Source organism: Cyanidioschyzon merolae, chromosome 13 (genome assembly GCF_000091205.1).
Source record: "Cyanidioschyzon merolae strain 10D DNA, chromosome 13, complete genome".
NCBI classification, from domain to species: domain Eukaryota; phylum Rhodophyta; class Bangiophyceae; order Cyanidiales; family Cyanidiaceae; genus Cyanidioschyzon; species Cyanidioschyzon merolae.
This window is the reverse complement of record NC_010139.1, coordinates 601,011-618,685: the sequence shown is the minus strand read 5'-3', so window position 1 is coordinate 618,685 and position 17,675 is coordinate 601,011. Positions and strand designations below refer to the sequence as shown.

At 52.1% G+C, this 17,675-nt stretch overlaps 3 protein-coding genes across 3 annotated transcripts, besides 3 other annotated features; 1 reads left to right on the top strand and 2 right to left on the bottom strand.

Moving 5' to 3' along the window:
* Positions 1-1,630: part of a sequence feature (repetitive element) that runs on past the window's edge.
* A 1,689-nt stretch (positions 1,631-3,319) lies between these two features.
* Positions 3,320-4,337: a sequence feature (possible transcribed region).
* Positions 4,338-5,310: 973 nt separating this feature from the next.
* On the bottom strand, positions 5,311-9,696 carry CYME_CMM245C (similar to RING finger-like protein; the record flags this gene model as incomplete). The annotated part of the gene is made up of 1 exon (XM_005537062.1): positions 5,311-9,696. One exon carries the CDS (start codon positions 9,694-9,696, stop codon positions 5,311-5,313), a length of 4,386 nt encoding a protein of 1,461 aa, XP_005537119.1.
* Positions 9,594-10,235: a sequence feature (possible transcribed region).
* Positions 10,236-12,024: 1,789 nt separating this feature from the next.
* On the top strand, positions 12,025-13,428 carry CYME_CMM243C (hypothetical protein, conserved; the record flags this gene model as incomplete). Its single annotated transcript, XM_005537061.1, has 1 exon — positions 12,025-13,428. One exon carries the CDS (start codon positions 12,025-12,027, stop codon positions 13,426-13,428), a length of 1,404 nt encoding a protein of 467 aa, XP_005537118.1.
* Positions 13,429-14,711: 1,283 nt separating this feature from the next.
* On the bottom strand, positions 14,712-16,994 carry CYME_CMM242C (hypothetical protein; the record flags this gene model as incomplete). The annotated part of the gene is made up of 1 exon (XM_005537060.1): positions 14,712-16,994. One exon carries the CDS (start codon positions 16,992-16,994, stop codon positions 14,712-14,714), a length of 2,283 nt encoding a protein of 760 aa, XP_005537117.1.
* Between the last annotated feature and the right edge of the window lie 681 nt (positions 16,995-17,675).

Genomic DNA, 17,675 nt, shown 5'->3' with positions numbered 1-17,675 from the left:
TGCTTTTGTCGGGTTCCTCGATCGTGTCAGCCGAGATGCAAGGCTCGAACGTCTTGGCAGATATGGACGCTACATGTGTGGTGTGCCTCTACCATGATCACCGGATCCGGGGAACGTAGCGGGCACCATAAGTTGGCTACGACGATAGCATGGAAATGACTTGAACGGTCACCAGTACCAGCCTATGACGCAGGATAGAAGCATAATTCAGGTCAGTTCCTCATTCCAGCGTCAGTGCAGCATGCATGACAAGCATCGGCATTAAACGTATGTCCGTGTTCAGGAATCCCACCGTACCTAGTTTGGTTACGATGAATAAAACTAACGAAATTCCTTTTGAGAAGAGTGATGCATACGTCATCCACACAACGGTAAGCCGCAGAGAACGCTATGCTTTTGATAGAAGCATCGCGAGGTATCGCGTCAGGTCCCAACATTTCCATGTATGTCAAGGCGGTACTGCGATGGGCAGTAGCTTCGGCACCAGCGACAGAGTCTATAGCAAGAGATCGTTCTACATGAGTTTCCTATTTTCGATACTTTAGTTTGGCTGCAATGCGATGCGAACACGCATGTGCCAATGCGGGGTGTCGGACACGTGTCCTTCATCGATCGGAGTGGCGTCTCGTGCGGTGGACGCATTGCGCTTAATGAACGCATCTCGGAGATCAGGCAGTCAACTGACGCGATGCACATGCCGCCGTTGAAGGGAAACGCGATGCTGACCAGGAGCGTGTTGTTCAGCTGTAAAAAGTCGGATATCCGTTGAGGTGGTAGCCAAGTACAGTCTTTCAGCTCGTTTCTGTTTCAGCCCTCAAACAAGTCTAGTCAAGTGTTTTTCGCTGTATGTAACACAAGGGTTCAAAGAGCATTCTTTTTCAAAAAAACTAAAATAGGAAAGCTATGAAAAAGCAAATCGACGATCCTGGAGGTCCAGGGTCGCCGGCTGCCAGAAAAAAACAAAAAACAGTACCGAGTCCAGAAGAAAAGGAAGAGAAGAAGAACCGAAAGGGGGAGGCTCAACGTCTAAGGCGGCAAGAAAGACAACTGTACGACGAGATGGTGGCGAAAGCCGGTCTTCTTAAACATATCAAGGATCACTACAGGGAAAAGATGCGAGACGCATTCGAAAAACGTTTCGATTCGTACTCCAAGAGTATTTTCAAGGCGTCGTCAGGACTGATGCATCTAGCGAGGGAGATGTATCGCGACGTGACGAACATGGAAACGGTCGAGATTCCGGACGAGTTTTTCGATAAGACCTTTATTCGTCAGCTGATGCTTGGTACAGAGGAAGCGCGGAGGGAAAATGAGCGGGTGGAAGTCCTCCACGAAAACTTCGCGGAATTCTGCTTCGAGGGTAATCGATACTGCGGTGACGGAAATATTTACACATACGGGGCAATGAAGTACATTACGAACCTGAAGAACCAATTGACGATGAACCACGAACGTTTCATGATACGCGACGTGTTTGCACTCTATCCCGGCGTCTCTCGCAAGGGGATATGGACGATTATCAATGGCATCACGAACAATCGACAGTGTGAAGATGAGTTCGAATTTGTCGACAAGAAGGCGTCACGCAGGAGCACAAATTAGGATTCTGTAATCCGTGCAGTTGTAGAAGAGCACCGTGCAGTTTTGGGTCTGGCGAATCCAACAGACAAGATATCAGAGCTGAAAAAAGATAAGGAAAGATACTACCGCCTCGTCCTGCGCTAAGTTGTGTTTCTGGACCGTGAACTCGAACGCAAAGTAGAGATGAAGCTGAGTGAAGAGACAAATGAACAGTGGGAGAGACGGAAGGCCTTCCTAATGGGTAAGCGCTTCAACGCGGTTCCATTGTACAATATCAAGTCACATTTTGTGACTATCGACTCCGCAGTCCTTCACGACATCATGAAGGAGATCAGTCCGGAGTTCATTGTTAGCAGGGAGGACTTCACCGGCGAAAACCGGAAGACGTACTGGAAGAATATCTTCAATTTCAAACGTCTGAGAGTGAGCGAGCAAAAGTTGTTCACTGGGATGATCGAAACCGATGGAGTAGCCTTGTGTGTACACTATCGGCGGTTGAAGAAAGATCGGTCAGTCCCTCCCTCAGCTGCGCCCGTGACGAAAGATGAAGAAAACAAAGAGGAGGATCCTGCGATGCAGGAGGTGGAGGATAACGACTTTGTCGTTGACGAGGCGAAGCATGAAGAAAAGAAGGAGGTGGGTCCTGCGACGCAAAAAGTGCATGAGAACGACTTTGTCGTTGACGTGACGAAGCATGAAGAAAAGAAGGAGGCGGATTCTGCGACGCAGGAGATGGAGGATAACCACATTGTCGTTAGCGCGGCGAAGCATGAAGAAAAGAAGGAGGCGGATCTTGCGACCCAGAAAGTGCAAGATAACGACTTTGTCCTTGGCGCGGACCCCGGGAATACGAATATCATAACCATCGCAGCACCGAAGCGTACGGAAGATGGGACTGACGGTAACTTACGTCAGAAAGATATGCGTCTTTTGAGATTCTCGAGAGCGAGGTACTATCGAGAATCGGGAATCATGAATGCAAGGAAGAAAATCGAGGCATGGAGAGCAGGAATGAAGGATCACCTGGAAGCTTTGAGCGAGGTGACGAGCCGCGGAGCGGACTTTCGAGCTTTTCGGGAATGCATGGAAGTTCGCGTTGCGCATTGGGATGCGCTGTGGGAGGAGTACACCAAGCCCCGGTGGGCTCGGTTGCGAATGAATCTCTACTGTGAAAAGCAGCGGGCGTTCGCGAATTTTTTTAATCAATTGAGCGCCCTCGAGTAGAATGAAAGTCAGAGGCTCGTAGTAACGTATGGGGCAGGGCGCTGGGCGCCCAAGAACGGCACTACGCCAGCTCCAACGACGAGGGTGTACAAGGAGTGCGCAAGGCGTTTCGTTACGATACCTGTAGACGAGTTCCGAACGTCCTATACACACCACGAGCTGGGGTGCACACTTCAGAGGGTCGAAATGGAAAAGTGCCAGAGGAGCCCTGAGGAAATAGCAAAGTACAGACCGCTGATGGAGGAGCAAATGGAAACGAGGGCGAAAGTGCGAGGGCTGCTTGCATTAGTGTGTACAACCAATGATGGCAAGAAACGTACGGAATTTGTTAACAGAGACTTTAATGCCGCAATCAATATAAGGAGATGTGCGGTGCTGGAGAAGAGACCTCCAGAGTTGACGAGAGACAACTTCATTGGACAACCTCTAAAAGTTGAAATATATGAGACAGGGTTGGAAGCAATAGTAGGTGGCCGGTCCAAAAGGGCTGGGAGGCGTCTGCGCCACAGATGGCGACTTCTTGTCTAGGGCGGGTCACTCGCCACTTCTGTACACGCCCGACGTCGTTCGACTTTCGAACGGCGTTGTTGGTGTGCGGTGTCAGCGCCGTCCATTTGTTTTATTCTTCTCAAGGCGCTTCCACTGCGGTTTGTGGTCTTTTGACGATGTTCTTGGGTATGAAGCTGAAAAGATGACTCCCCGCCCCCATGAAGTGTCTAGTTGACGAGCAAGGGGACGTTCGGCCCTGCTTCCCAGGAGAAGCGACGGAAAAGGACTTGCCAGCTCCTGCCCATATTCGAGTGGACGGGGAAAGTTGCCGTCTGTGAGAGAGCCGAAGGTGCTTGCTTTCGGCAACACCTGCTGCGACGTGAGCGAGCACTTTGGTCGGGGTACTCTTGTAACTGGCGGGGGTGCCAATACGTGCAAGTGCCTTTCAGATCGCCACCAGAAGTGCACTAAACGGATCCAAACCTCAGCACCTCCACTTTAACGCTTTTGTGGGTCCATGAACACTCCGACGACGCAAGGGATCGTGACCGCGTCGCGCTTTGCCCAGAGAGGCCCGTGGCAGGGAAGGCTGTAGAAATCTTGCCGTTGTCGAGCTGCATACGATAGTGAACGTTCGTCAAATCGCACACATCCCTCGCCGATGCAGTGAAGGTTGCCATGAACCTGTTGAAACGCATGCATATCGTCGAACCTGGGAATGATGGAAACATTTACGCATTCTGACACCTCTTGGGTTAGTGCGCATCGTACTCTTCGCACCATGAGCTAATCTGGCGCCAGAACTGACCTGGGTTCCGTGAATTCCTTTCGAATGGACCATCTCGCTGCAAGTAAAGTTAGAATGCAAGCTTCCGCTCTGTCGTCTATGGAAGTCACCGATCCCCACGGTTTGTAGAATGAATCAGATTCTATTTGGAACCGCGGTGGAAAAGCCTCCACTCCCTTTGCATTGACGAGCTTTAAGTAGCATTAGACGCCGCACGGGAAATTCTTCAAAGGTGCACAAGAACGAGTCCTCTGCATAATTCGCACGCGAGCTTGAGTGGGCATTGGTAGACGCGTGTCCTAGCACGCATAGAACGAAGATGACAGACTACTGCTTGCGGCCCCCAAATTGGCGGCATTGTTATGTGTTTCAGTGGACCAAACAGGTAGCTGCACTTCTCGAGCGTGACTTCAGCTCAGGCACGATTGAAGAGACGAGATCGACCGGATCGCAGTCGCAATTCGGAATCGCTCTCCTCCTGACTACGCAGGGATGCACTAAATACTGGTAATACGCGGAAGCAAGCTTCGAGCTGACCCTTGCTATGGTCTGCCTGAGCCTTCCAGTCCACTTGCGGGACCGGTAGCGGCACATCCAGCGCCATCGAAGGCGTCTCTCATAAACGCGATTCCTGGAAACTTGCCAAATCCAGCCATTGTTTCTGAGAAGAATACAGTTCCAGGGCTCATGGTCGAGTCCGCAAGTATCCGCATCAAGGGCGAGATCCTTGGAACAAGAACTGTCAGCCGGCATCTATCCGGACGAGGCCGTCTCGTTGCATGAATCCCATGTCATAAAAATATAAATAGAGCATATAACCTGTGGATCACGAAAGCAAATCTATGCACAACTAGCGTCACATAGCCGCACATACGCAACGCAGCTGCTCTGGCGCTTCTGTCGCGTCGAACACGTTACGATGCAGTGCGAAAACGGCACGCTTCTGAGCTACATCAAGGTCCAGGTATTTTGTACCAAGCGGTTCTATGAACCCCAGGCAAAACAATAATCTCCTATGCGCAACGGAGCCCGCGATTTCCCGATGTGCATGCCGTGCGATGTTGCTCTTGTGTGAAAAAGCGGAGCGCCTGCTGCCCTGTGAGTTCGCCATTCGCCGTGTCTCCGCGTCCAGAAGGCACCATGGCCAGAATACGCTGCCGACAAGTTCAGCCTTAAAAAAGTTGCCGTCCAGGCTCTAGGTTAACGCACGAAAACCCCCCGTACAGCATTCATGGCATGGGAGCCGCTCCCTTGCGGAAAACCTGAACTCGGCGGAAAGCGATTGTGCCCGGGCGGCCGGATGCTGCCACGACAAAATGTAGACGTTGCAGTAGACGATTTCGGCGGAGCTTTTCCTCTTTTTCCTTGTTACTCAGAGAAATCCCACTGGACTTTTTTGGTGACGCATCCACACCAGAGTATTGGTATGAGTCTGTCTCCCCGGCATCAGAAAGGCGGTCTGAGTTGCGCGCAGTACCATTTTGATGTGTCGGTTCCGAACTCATATCGATCAGATCTGTCTCGACACTGTCCACCATCATCAGACGATAGACAATGACCCGCTGCTTCGCTCCAATACGATGCGCTCTGCTTATGATCTGATGCTCTTGGGAGCGATTCCAAACAGGTTCCATGATGATCATGCGTGTTACAAAGCTGAGGTCGAGTCCCAGTGCGCCTTTTTCATCCATCAGGAGGATCCAAGTGTGCGGATCGTAGATGAACCGGTCGATCTGAGCGCGTCGCTCTGTTGGACTCAAGCGCGAGCAATAGTATGCAAAGTCAAAATTTCCTTGACACAAATGGTAGTGAATGACGTCGAAATGATGAGCAAAGTTTGAGTAAATGATCACTTTTTCCCGCTTGCCGTGCGCAACACAACTCTGTCTGCTGTTGCCTCCTTGATCAGAACAGGGAGCGCCCTCCCGGCTCGCTGTGTATGTCGCGCTGGACCACTCTCCGAGAAGCTGCAGCATGCGGGCGATCTTACTCGTCATTTTTCGATCCCACCTGGGAACCCAGGCCTCTTGAGTGAAGCTGGGCTGCATTTCGATCAAATCGACCGGCTCCTGGCGGCGACCGAGCACATACTTGCGGCCACATATGTTGCACGCATACCTATTCGTAGCCGCACAGTCAAGGCACTGGATATGAGCACACGGCGTAACGATTGGCATGAGGGAGCCAATGCGACCACAGGATTCGCAAATACAGCCTTGGGCATATACAGGGTCGCGAAGCACGCGCTCAATATGACGTAGTCTATCTTCTATGTAATCGACTGGTGACAGTGCCGCGGCAATGTCGGCGCCGGCGTCGCCGAGCGCTGGAGGCCCACCACAGTGTTCTCCAGGAGATTCTGCGGGGGGCAAAGGTTGTGCGCAGCGTTGTGCGAAAGGTCCCGTCTCTATGCCCGTAGACTCGAATGCTTGCATGGGGTAGCGCAGCGCTTCGACCGCCGTCGATTGGGTCCCCGTCTGTGCAAGCTCTGGATCCAGGTTGCCTGCTGCCAAGCTCGGGCTCAGCGACCAGAGGCACCGCCGCACTGGGGCAGCTGGAGCGGCGTCCAAAGCGTTCCACGCAGAGTGATCATGCTTCATCAGGACCTGGGCTCTTCTCCGCTTGCAATCGGATGATTGGGCTAGAGTGGAGCTTCCGGTGCTCACAGCTCGATCCATTCCGTTTTCGAAATCAGCAATTGCGTCCCCGCTACAGGGGCTCCACCAGTCTTGATTCGTCTCAGGTACGTGGCGCTTTGCACCGCAACGAAAGCCCAACGATGGGCTCGTATTGTCCTTTGCAGCCTGCATAGATTGTCTTAAGGTGCGAAGAAGCTCTTCGAGTTCCTCTCTAATAACTTCAAATTTCATATGGCCTGTCACGCAACAACAGAGCCTTAGGTTCTGCAGTACAACTCGCGCGGATTTTCTGTTTTCGGGATTCAAAAGCGATTCCCGATGATTCTCGTCGAAAAAGTCAGCTAGGAACAAATTACGCTTGACTACGGACACAAGCGCATTATAGGCATCCGCCTCCTCTTTGGTGAAAGAAAGCATTTCATCGCGTACTTCCAGATGAGGTATGTCCTGAACCTCTTCCTTCGTGGACCGGATCATGATATGGTCTAGAGTTTGCTGTAGGATATGAATGCCCTCGTAGCCTAGTGCGCGCTCCAGCGGTCGCTGAACGCACTGCTGGAAGACCGCACGGCGCGCCCATACGAACGGTTCCAGTCCAAGAAAGGAAAAAAGTGGGTACAGGTGATGCACCTCTGCAATTCCACTCTTGGTAGTTGGAGTTGGAGTTCCAGTCATGATCCATCGCCGCTCTGCTAGTACTATGAGGCAGCAGCGCTGCAGACTGGTGCATGAAAGCGAACCCAGTGAGTGTCCCTCGTCGATAATCATACGTAGCCAATAAACCCGATTCAAAATGCTCAGCCCACGAACCAGTGAGCTATACTCGCTGCGAAGTTCGTTCAATGATATGAAGACGACATCGTAGTCGGCGATTTCCCGCACCACAGCATTTCGAATCTGGCTGAAGAGGCAGTAGCGGAGCTCATGTGGTGCTCGCACGAGACGACGTATCTGAACCGTCCAATGAGGTATCAGGTTCTCGGGTAATGCTACAAGTGTCGTTGGAACGCAGACAATAAGGTGATAGTCGAAAGCACACTCTATTTCTGGTACGCGCCTGCTCTTGCACCGTCTCCGAAATGGCATCGCAAACGGCTCTATCGCTGCGCTGGGTCCCTGCGCGTACTCTGATGGCTCCATGAGCAGCGTACCGTCCGCGCCCTGGTTTCCAGTGTGTTCATTCGCCAGCGCGCACAGACCCGCGCATTCCAGGATTGTGCTCCGCGAGGCTCCCCTGCACAAGCGAGCACCCGCAGCGGAGGCAGCGGGAATGCCCTCCGATGCGAGACGGAGAAAACCGCTCGGTCCCTGCAGATATTTTCCGCTAACAATGAAGAACCAAAGTTTTTCGCGTCCCGGCTGCACATATAACATTTCCGATGGCGGCAATACGCAAGTCTTTGCTGTGTATGGGTTTTGCTGGACCACGAGGCGCAGATAAGCTCCTATAGCGCCCTTAGCGGCAACGCTTCCGACGATCGATGACAGCACACCTTCGTGGCATTGTAGCCAGTTGCCCAAAAACCGCAGCAGTTCCGGTACCTGTCCCGTACAGCATCCGTTGATGTGGTTGTGAAACATATCTGAATACTCCTCCAGCCGACTGCGCACTGCTCCAACATCCTGTGTGAATTCATCCAAACTTGCTCTGCTCAGCCTCGCTCGCGCTTTCTCAATAACCTGGTCCAGGAATTGTAGTGTTTGCTTACAAATAAAGACGGCCAAATCGGTTTCCGAAGAGCCGAAGTACTCAACGTCTACGGAAAACAATGGAATGGCGGGAATTGTACTGCGTGTACGTGCGATCAGCGCAAGTGCAGTTACGGTTTTGCCCAGACCAGGCTCATCACAGAGCAACCCTCCGCGACAATCATAGCAGGTGCTTTGATTGCGCTCTAGACGCCGATGCATCCAGTTGAAATAGAGATCTCCGTCCAAATGCTGAAGAAGAGGGTTTTTCCACTGGGGTAGTGGCGCTACTGGCCCGCATCGGTGCTCTCGATGACGCTCGCGCGAGAGCATCCACAAGACAGCTGCCTGCTGGTGCTTAAACAGCTCCACATTCAGCTCGGGTACGATCGGGTTCGTTAGGCAGCGGAACCAACTCGACAGCTGACCAAGCGCCAAAATCGTTGGGCTATCTGTGTGCTGAAATATCTGCACTAGCACATTTTCCGGCAGAGTTTGTAACGAGGAGCACTGCGTATACGCTGACGCATAGATGTTCTCGAGGTGCTGCATCGCTCTGTGCTTCAAATGCAGGAAAGCTTTGAGTTTCGATGGTAAAACGCGGATAACTTGCGCCAAGCGAAAACGCTTGGGCGTCGCAGAGTGCCTGTTATCTCTCGCGTCGCACGCTGTGCATGGATAAACGCCGCAGCTGGGAATTCGAGGCGACGGCTCCAGGGTGCTGCCGAAGAGACGCTCCATCAGGAGGTGACGTGCAAGCCATAGAAAAGAATCATGTGTTGCGGATCGCTTACCTGGTATCAATCCAATGGTTGCATTTTCTGGTGGCTCTTTCTTCAGATGCGGCGTTAGAGAAACCACGAACCAGATCTGGCGATCGATTTCCTGCTTGACACATTCTAGCACTTCAAAATCAAGAAACTGCTGCAGCGTGCGCAAGTATCCAGCGACTTGTCCACTGAGCAGCAGAGAATAGCCATCAATGCTGACGTGCGTACCCTGATCTTGCTGCACAGATCTCTCTACTAATCTGACGCTGGCGATTTCCGGTTTTGTAACATTCAGCGGGCGCACGTCCCGGGCTATGATTCGGAGCCTGGCTTGATCCGCAGCGTGGACATTGCTGTCATCTGAAACTATAGATAGGCGAGCAGCACTATGCGATTTCTCCCTGCACGGCTGCATGTCAATAAATTCGGGTACTTTCCCATTAAGGTCGACGCTAACGTCGTTACCGGGGGCGCAGCCGCTGCCGTTGAGAAACCGCGCACCACAACCAAGTGGCATAGATCCTCTTTCGGTGTTATGCCCGGCGAGTCCGAGAGTTTTCACGAAAGGAGGCAACCTGGTGGCCGTTTCGGAGACGCCGCCGTGCACTTTTTCGACCGGATACAGCACAACCTTATTCCCAAGCTTTGATGCTGTTGTCCAGTCTACACAAAAGAGGTCCTAAGCGAGTGCGTCGTTCGTGGTTGATGGCAATTTTGCGGACGAAAACTACGGCTCCCGCAACTCACATTAAATTATGGTCGCTCAACTCTGTGGTTTTGCGAGAGCTCCTACTGGCTGAGACCAAATCCAAAACAGGTGCTCCAGAGGTGCTGAACAGGAACGCTTACGATTGCATACCTCGACACAGCCCAACGTTTATCAAGGGTACTGTGAAACGCCGAAGCGACTAACGCAAACCTTCCTGACTTTCGGTCACGATCTTCGTACCGCAGCAAGCTCTGAAACCAACTATCTTTCACACAGGATCAGTCCAAGACTTTAACAGATAACTCAGCGTAAAATTGTTCGCAGGCTGCTCACGCCCAGGCGCAACAGTCTAGGTTTGGAGTACCTTAATTATGTTCCACCCCATGTGGATGCTATTGAATGCTTTTTCGCAGTTTACGGGAGATTTGTTCGAAGCGCGTTCATTTGAAGAAATAGGAAATCTAAAGGAAATGTTTGGCCATGGAAGTGGGGGATTCCGGAGTGCCGTCATTGCCGCCTACTGCTGGTAAACAACGAAAAAATCCTCTTCTCGCCGATCATCAATAGCAGATGAGCCAGTAAAGAAGAAGAAGGGGAGATCGGAGAAAAAGCTTTCTGCGCGACGGGGCGATGACGAGACTTTAGTGGCGCCGAGGGCGCGAGTTCTAGCAATCTAAGCACTGATGGGTTCAACCATCAGCAGGTAACACATGGAGTTCATGAACTGAGATTTCAACACCGCCATCAATAAAAGACGGTGTGCCGTGCCGAAGACGAAACCCGAGGAGCTGACGCGAGCCAACTTCGGGGGATGGCCTCTCAGGCTCCAAGCGGACAAAGGGAAGCTGAAGCCGATAGTTGGGGGCAGGTCGAATACAAGCTGGGAAGCGTCTGCGAGAGGGTAGATACATGTACCCTCCATGGTCGTTGGACATTTTTCGTTCCACGAAGCATTACAGGGCAATTAGCTCTGCAACGATTTTGCGATTGGTGACTCAAGTCCAAGTCCAAGACTCTTTCCCGATGGAACTGAGGGGACGGGAGCCTTTTGGAGCATATCCCCTCGGATGAATCATACTGTTGTCGAAGGCAGGTTCGTCGATGACCGCAAAGAGCGGAGGATAATTTTTTCGAGAAAATCGATTCTCTGACGTCAGACGTTCAGTGAACTTTGGACACGAGCCCATGAACTAGTCCTGAAGCTCGACATCGAGTTTTCTCTTTGTCGATCCTGCACCGCGGATCGCTGCGCCCATCACATGCCTCGAACGGAAAGATCGTGAAATTGAAGAATACGTGATTGAGTCATCGTATATGTAAGTAAAGGAGAAGAGTCGGAGCATGTATTTATGCATAAAACAACGATATCCGTTATTTTTTGAGCACTGGTTCGGGAGCGTCGCGAATCATTTACATCACAGAGATGTAGCGGATTCCAGCGGGAAAGCGCCACTGGAGCCAAATCGAAAGCCTACTGGTATTTCTAAAATCATCTATGAAAGTAATAAACCCTCAATATTGCACTAAGAATATCGAGCCTGAACAACGAGAAACAACTCGGAAGAAACCTATTTGCAGGAACGGAGCGAGCAGTCCAGCGTTCCATTTCAGTGCGACACGCGGCAGGAGCGTGTATTCCAGACTCGCGGCCCTAGCATCTGCGATGCACCCGCCAGCGTCGAGCCGACAGAGGCAGCAGGCTCGCAGAGCGTATGCTCGACATTAATCATGATCATACATACCCATAACTTCCAAGAGTGATCGGCGTCTCTCGAGGGTGCGAGATCTTGTATAAACATGTATGTATAGAAACTTTATATCCCTGCGGACTGGCTGGCGAGGCACGCACGCGACCGGAGGTGCGCGGCACCATTCACCGCCGTGCGCGCGTTCCAATACGCATTTGTGAGTAAGTGCTTGAACTCATACGGAAAAACTCGTGGGAATAGTGACGCAGAGACGTAACTCGCGCACCAGGAGCGCTTTGTCACACTGTTAATTAGGGATTCTTAGAAGTTTCCTTAGAAGTATCGAGGGTTATTACTCAGAGACATTGGTTTTTGCGGTTAACGTAACTAGTTCGTCTGGTTGACAGCGACAGTGCTCTGTTCCGTGAAAGCCGAGGTCTTTGTGCGAATGGCGTGTTTGCGAGTCGCATTCACTCCTTCGGGGGCTGTATCTTCAGAGAAGTTTTTGATTAGGAGGAGGAACTGCACCAGTGTTCGGCGAGCGAGGTCAGGAACGAGCTTTGCAACGCTTCCGCGCTGTCACGTCGTACAACGTTCTGCTGAAGAACCTCGGAGTCACGCCCTCTGCACTGTGCTAGAGCGAAAACGTGCTTCTTTGCCGTTTAACCCGAAAGTGTGGACGCAAGGATCCGCATCTGGGACTGAGAGCCCGTTAGCAAGTTTATGTGGTGGAGGATACGGCGGCAACAGTGGCCACAGCGGCGGCGGCGGTGGTAGCGACGGCGGCCGAGGTCGTAACGAAAGACCAGACGGGAACGACGAGAATGGACCACTCTCGCTTCTGACGCAACTGGGGGCCTTGCTCTTCTGTATCTGGCGAAGACTAGGTGACACAAACCCGGAATGTCTCCGTGCTTCTCTGTTCGGGACGGTACTACTGGCGACGCAATTCAATGAAAATCCGCATACGAGGAGGCACGTTGCGGGCTCCGTCGTAGATGCAGCAGCCTTTGTTGGCGACTCGCAACGACCCGTTGTTATTTTGTTGTCGTGGCTCGGTGCACAGCAGCGACATATGGTGAAATACGCAGAGTGGTACAGAGACCGTGGCTACGATGTGATCACGTTGTTTAATGGTCTCCAGACGGCGTTGATTCCGGCCTTCTCGCGACGACAAGCACTGCGTGTGCTACATTTAATGGACGAAATCCCTGAAAATAGACCGATAGTGGTCCATTCGTTTTCTATTGGCACAGGAATCTACGGCTATATGCTAGACATCATTCAGCGGGGCCAGTACGTCACAGAGGATATGGGTCGAAAACTCCAGCGGCAGATCCGAGGAGTGATATTCGATTCGGGACCAGGACACATGCAGGCGAGTTCTCTAGCCCAAGGTCTCTATGCAGCCTGTCCAAAAGTGGGGTACCGTGTCTGGAATGCTGTTGCGGAAGCTCTGTTTCGATTTCTGAATGTTGCTGAGGGTTTCCGGGCAGCGGAACACGCCCTGCAAAACGTGCAACTCCCATCCGTTCCGCAACTCTACCTCTACAGCCTCGATGACAGCATTGTGAAAGACCTTGACAAGAGCGTGCGTGAGTACATCGATGCTCAGAGACGTCGGGGGCTGGAGGTCTACCAAAAAGTTTGGGAACAGAGCCAACATGCCACACATTTCAAAGTGCATCCCGAAGAGTACAAGGCACAAGTGGAGAGCTTTTTGAAGCGAGCTTTGAGTGATGTTGAGGTCGGCATGCGCGGCATGCTCGACAAACTGCATGAGGCGACCGGCGATTCCGAGTCGAAGGCTAATCCGACTTCGATAACAGCAGCACCAGCAGCAGCAAAATGAAGATTGCTGCAAATCCAGAGACAACAGGGCAATATCTCCGACCAGATTACTCGGCCACGTTGCAGAATGCGACTAGGGCGATCCTCCGCGACGTTTCTGCATGGACGAGCGTTTCTTCTGTACTTTTAATGCGCCCCTAATCTTTCTGGATACATCGATATTAGGTTCGAGTCCAGTTGGGATGCGCAGGGTCTGCAAGCTCAACGGAGCGAAAAAGTTTCGCAGCTGTAGGGTAAATGGATATCCAGTCACAAACGCCTCCCAGCCGTTCTTGGCGGGCCCCCTGCAATCGCCCTCAGCTTCTACTTTTGCGCGTCGAGCCTGAGAGGCTGCCCAACAGAGTTGGCTCGCGTGGGCTGGTCGGGTCTCGGCTTCGCCGTGCATCGTCTGATATTCATGGCGGCATTGAAGTCCCGGTTCACAAACTCGTTGCGTTTCTTCCCGCCAGTTGAACACAGTAGTGGGAGAATTCCTCGAACTCGTACCCTCTGTCCCACTACAGTCTCGTCACAATCTTCATCTTCGTAACATGCTCTTCTTCGCTGCGAGGTTGGCGAGAAGAGGATTTTTTCCTTTTTTTGTTGAACTCGGGGACAACGGAACTCCGGGACCCCCAATTTCCACGTCCAAACCATTTTGTAGATTTTCGATTTCTGAAAAAGAACGCCTTTCGAGCGAATCTGCTATAAACCTCGAAAAAGCATTTGATTACACCCACCTAGGGCCGGAACACAATGTAGGTGAAAGATTATGAAACGTATACAAGCACGCTGGAGTCTTCGTTCCACTGGCACGGACAAGTCGTTTATCACTAGGTAGGGATAACCCGTGGATCAAATGTCCATCAAGGTCTGGCACCATCGCAAAGGAGCTGCCAGCATCCTCTGCCGTTTCCTCTTTGGGAGGTCAGCACTAGGCATCGTTTCTTTTGCGTTCCATCGCAATTCTAGGATGCCACATTTGCTTTCATGGCCGTCACATCCATTCTGATCCTCAAAGCCTCCACATAACATGAAACCGACGCAGGCGCAGTGCACGTGGCATCTCATCATGCTCGCTAACGTACACAAACCGAAGATTCGCTCCAATCATGCATCAAGGGAACAGAGTACCAGCAAAGTTGCAGGCATCACAGCTACCGGAAAGCTGGCAGCGCCCCCCATGACGGAATCACTAGCAGTAGCATCCTTGAGGATGCTGCAGATGGCGTTTCAAATATTGCTCCGCGGAGGCCTTGCCTTCAATGATGATAATGCAATCCGGCAAGTCAGTGAAGGGGAAACTCAAGCCTCCACGAAAAGAACCAAGGCCGCAAAAAGTTTGCATATAGCATTCCAACCGTACCAAGGCAAAAGCTGATAGGCAGCCAGGTATAACTTTTCATCACTGTTCGAATACTCTGTTAAATTGTCCAAAAAATCACCGGCACAGGCCCGCGGCAAACGAAAAATCAGTGTAAACGGTAACGGTCTACCCGCACCGGGATAAAACCAGCCGTTGAGAAGCACATCAACGAGAAACCATACCTGCAGTATGCGCGCGGGTGAAACTTGGAAGATTTCCGTTTGTTGCACCTTTGAGAACCACCTAGGAACTTGTCTGGAGCGAATCGAACGGGCGACTTTTGCACCTAAACTTGACCCCAAGAAAACTGGAATCATGGCTTGGAGGTTAACGAACAGTGCCTCCGGGCGCGAAGGCTCTCCACTCCAAAGCAACAGCGTGATCAACAGGCGCAAGCCCAAATAGTATATAACTGGGCCCGTAAACCAGCATGGTATGATATTTGTATCCCGTATCAACCAAAAAGTGGAGCGTTTCCACTGAAAAATTCGAAAAAACCACAGCATGAGCGGATTGAAATTGAGTCGCTCCAGAAGTCGCAGTCGTTCCGAGTGTCTCGCTGCAAGACGCGGCAGCGCACCGCACTGCGTACGGAAGATGCTGCCTTTGCTAGCGGACTCGTTCCAAGGCTCAGCCGAACCCGCCCCAGGTGAATAATTGTCCGTGAGGGGCGCGCGCTTCCCGTTGGAAACGCTCGCAGCAATAGGTTCAACATTCGCGGCATGTGCAGACACATCCGGAGGCGTTTTTTCGAGAGGTACATCCTGGGCCTCGCCGATACTGGCCCGCTCGTTGCCGCTTTCGCAGTCGATCCAGCAGACGAGACTCCAGAGCTCTGTGCAGCAAGCGGCACCAACGCTGCATGCCAGTGCCGTGGCTACATCGATCGCGACAAGCTTCACACAAGAGGAGGGAGGACAAAAAATACCAATAAAGTAGAAAAACGCCATTGCAGAATTCTGCAGGATGAGAAACAAAATGAGGAAAGTGCGCGACGCCCATGCTGGAGTGGGGATTCGGGCACATGTCGCATGCATATCAGAATCGCGAGGAGCCTCGATGGTATTCGCAGTGGATACCCCGAAAGCACTTGCAGATTCCAGAGGTTTTGAGGTGTCGGAAACGTGCGAAGCACGCGCAACGGTCGACCCCGGTCGATCAAGACCCCGATGAACCCCGTGCTCGCAGTCGACAGGGATGTGATGGACGCCATCATCAAGCGATGACGCCCTCTGCCGCGAGATGCGGGACCAGTTATGACCCTGTGGAGTGCTCTTGAGTGATCTCGGGGACTCCCGCCGGGCGCCCCGATAATGATTCTGGCCAGCTAAGATGATGACACCGAGGATGAGCATCCAGAGAGAAGCGAGTTCGCCCACGGAGCGCCGTTGTGGTATGTAATGCGCGCAGGCTTGCAACTTGCGGCTCGCTGCCTCATTGCCGCAGGACCACGCGTGCACCACTTGCCGACTCATGACAGGGTCGACTAGGTAAGGGCGCGGATCCTTGTTCGGATCCGTTGGCACGAATCTAACAGAGACCGCCTGAGCCGAGTTACGGTTTCCAGCGGATGCGTTCCGCATAGCGTCGTGCACCTCTGGTAGCTGCGAAATCCGAAACTCGATGTGAGATACGAAATATCGCGACTCTCCCACACTTAGCGGATCTGAGACATAATGAACTAGGAGTTCTGAGCTCGCGTTTTCCCGACGAAATCGATTGGTATCGAAAGGTCCCGTGTTAGCAGGAGATGCTCGCGTGTGCTGGCTTACCGCTGTGGGACTATCCGTTCCACTCATCATCCTTACGCGGTGCACATCGAGCCACATAGGACCCTGGGATAGCACCTCAAAAGAGTTCGCGGTTTTCGAACACTGCAGCGTAAAGCGCGAAGGCTTGAGAAACAGCAGAGCCGGGCCGCTCAGCGCAACACGCTGTTCGCCACAGAACTTTTCCAGAAATCGCAAGCGCCTTTGCTCGAACTTGATTGGTCGACAAACGCCTTCATCTGTACAGAAGTGTCGACAAGAGGTGAGAACGTGTCCAGGACGCACAGTGAGGTGAAGCGGCTGAAGCTTTCCATAGTTTCGTTGATAGGCACGCAATCGAACAACATCGCTGCCACCACAAGGCCTTTTCGGCTGAAGGGAACACAACACAACGAAAGCAAATGTCAGAACCAGATATTTTAAGAAGTGGTTCACTTTATGGGAGGCGTGCATGGTACCGCTGCTCACACAAGTGCCAACACCGCACGCGAAGTTGAAGCAAAATTAAAAACTACCCGCCAAGTTTGTCTGCGCCATCGCGACTGGTTGAAACTGCCTCAGACCCGATGCCAGGGTCCAGACGAATCAACTGCATGGAAGTTCGCCAAGAAACCATCGAAGATTGTCTAACGCATGCAAGGCAAGCGTATCCCAACAGAGGTCCGTAGTTTCAAACTGGATACCTCATCGCGAGTTCTTTTCGGCCAGGGTGGGCATGCTCGCACTGATCGAACTGCGTTACCCGGAAATGCACTCTATCTGCTTCACCCGTGCCAGGTCAAAATGAAACTGGTCCTGCCACCTAGCATGGACGTACAAACTAAAGTTTGGGTCCCTTTTCATCGTCAGTAACAGCAGCGTTTGCGAGATATTTCCGAGACTGCTTCGATTGCTGTCGCTCATGTCCGGCTTTAGAAAAACGCGTGTCTCCTGTTGCCATCCAGATTCGATGTCACCAGTCGACCGATGTTGACAGCAGCCTCAAGACTCGATTTTGGAGCTTCCGGTTGTTGTCGATGCACTTCATGCAAAGCTGGAAGCCGCAATCTATGCTTCGCTTGCGTTGCTCATGGCCTTTGTCCACAGCCTCGGTGCGCCATTCGCAACGTTGACACCTTGTTATTGTCTGCTGTT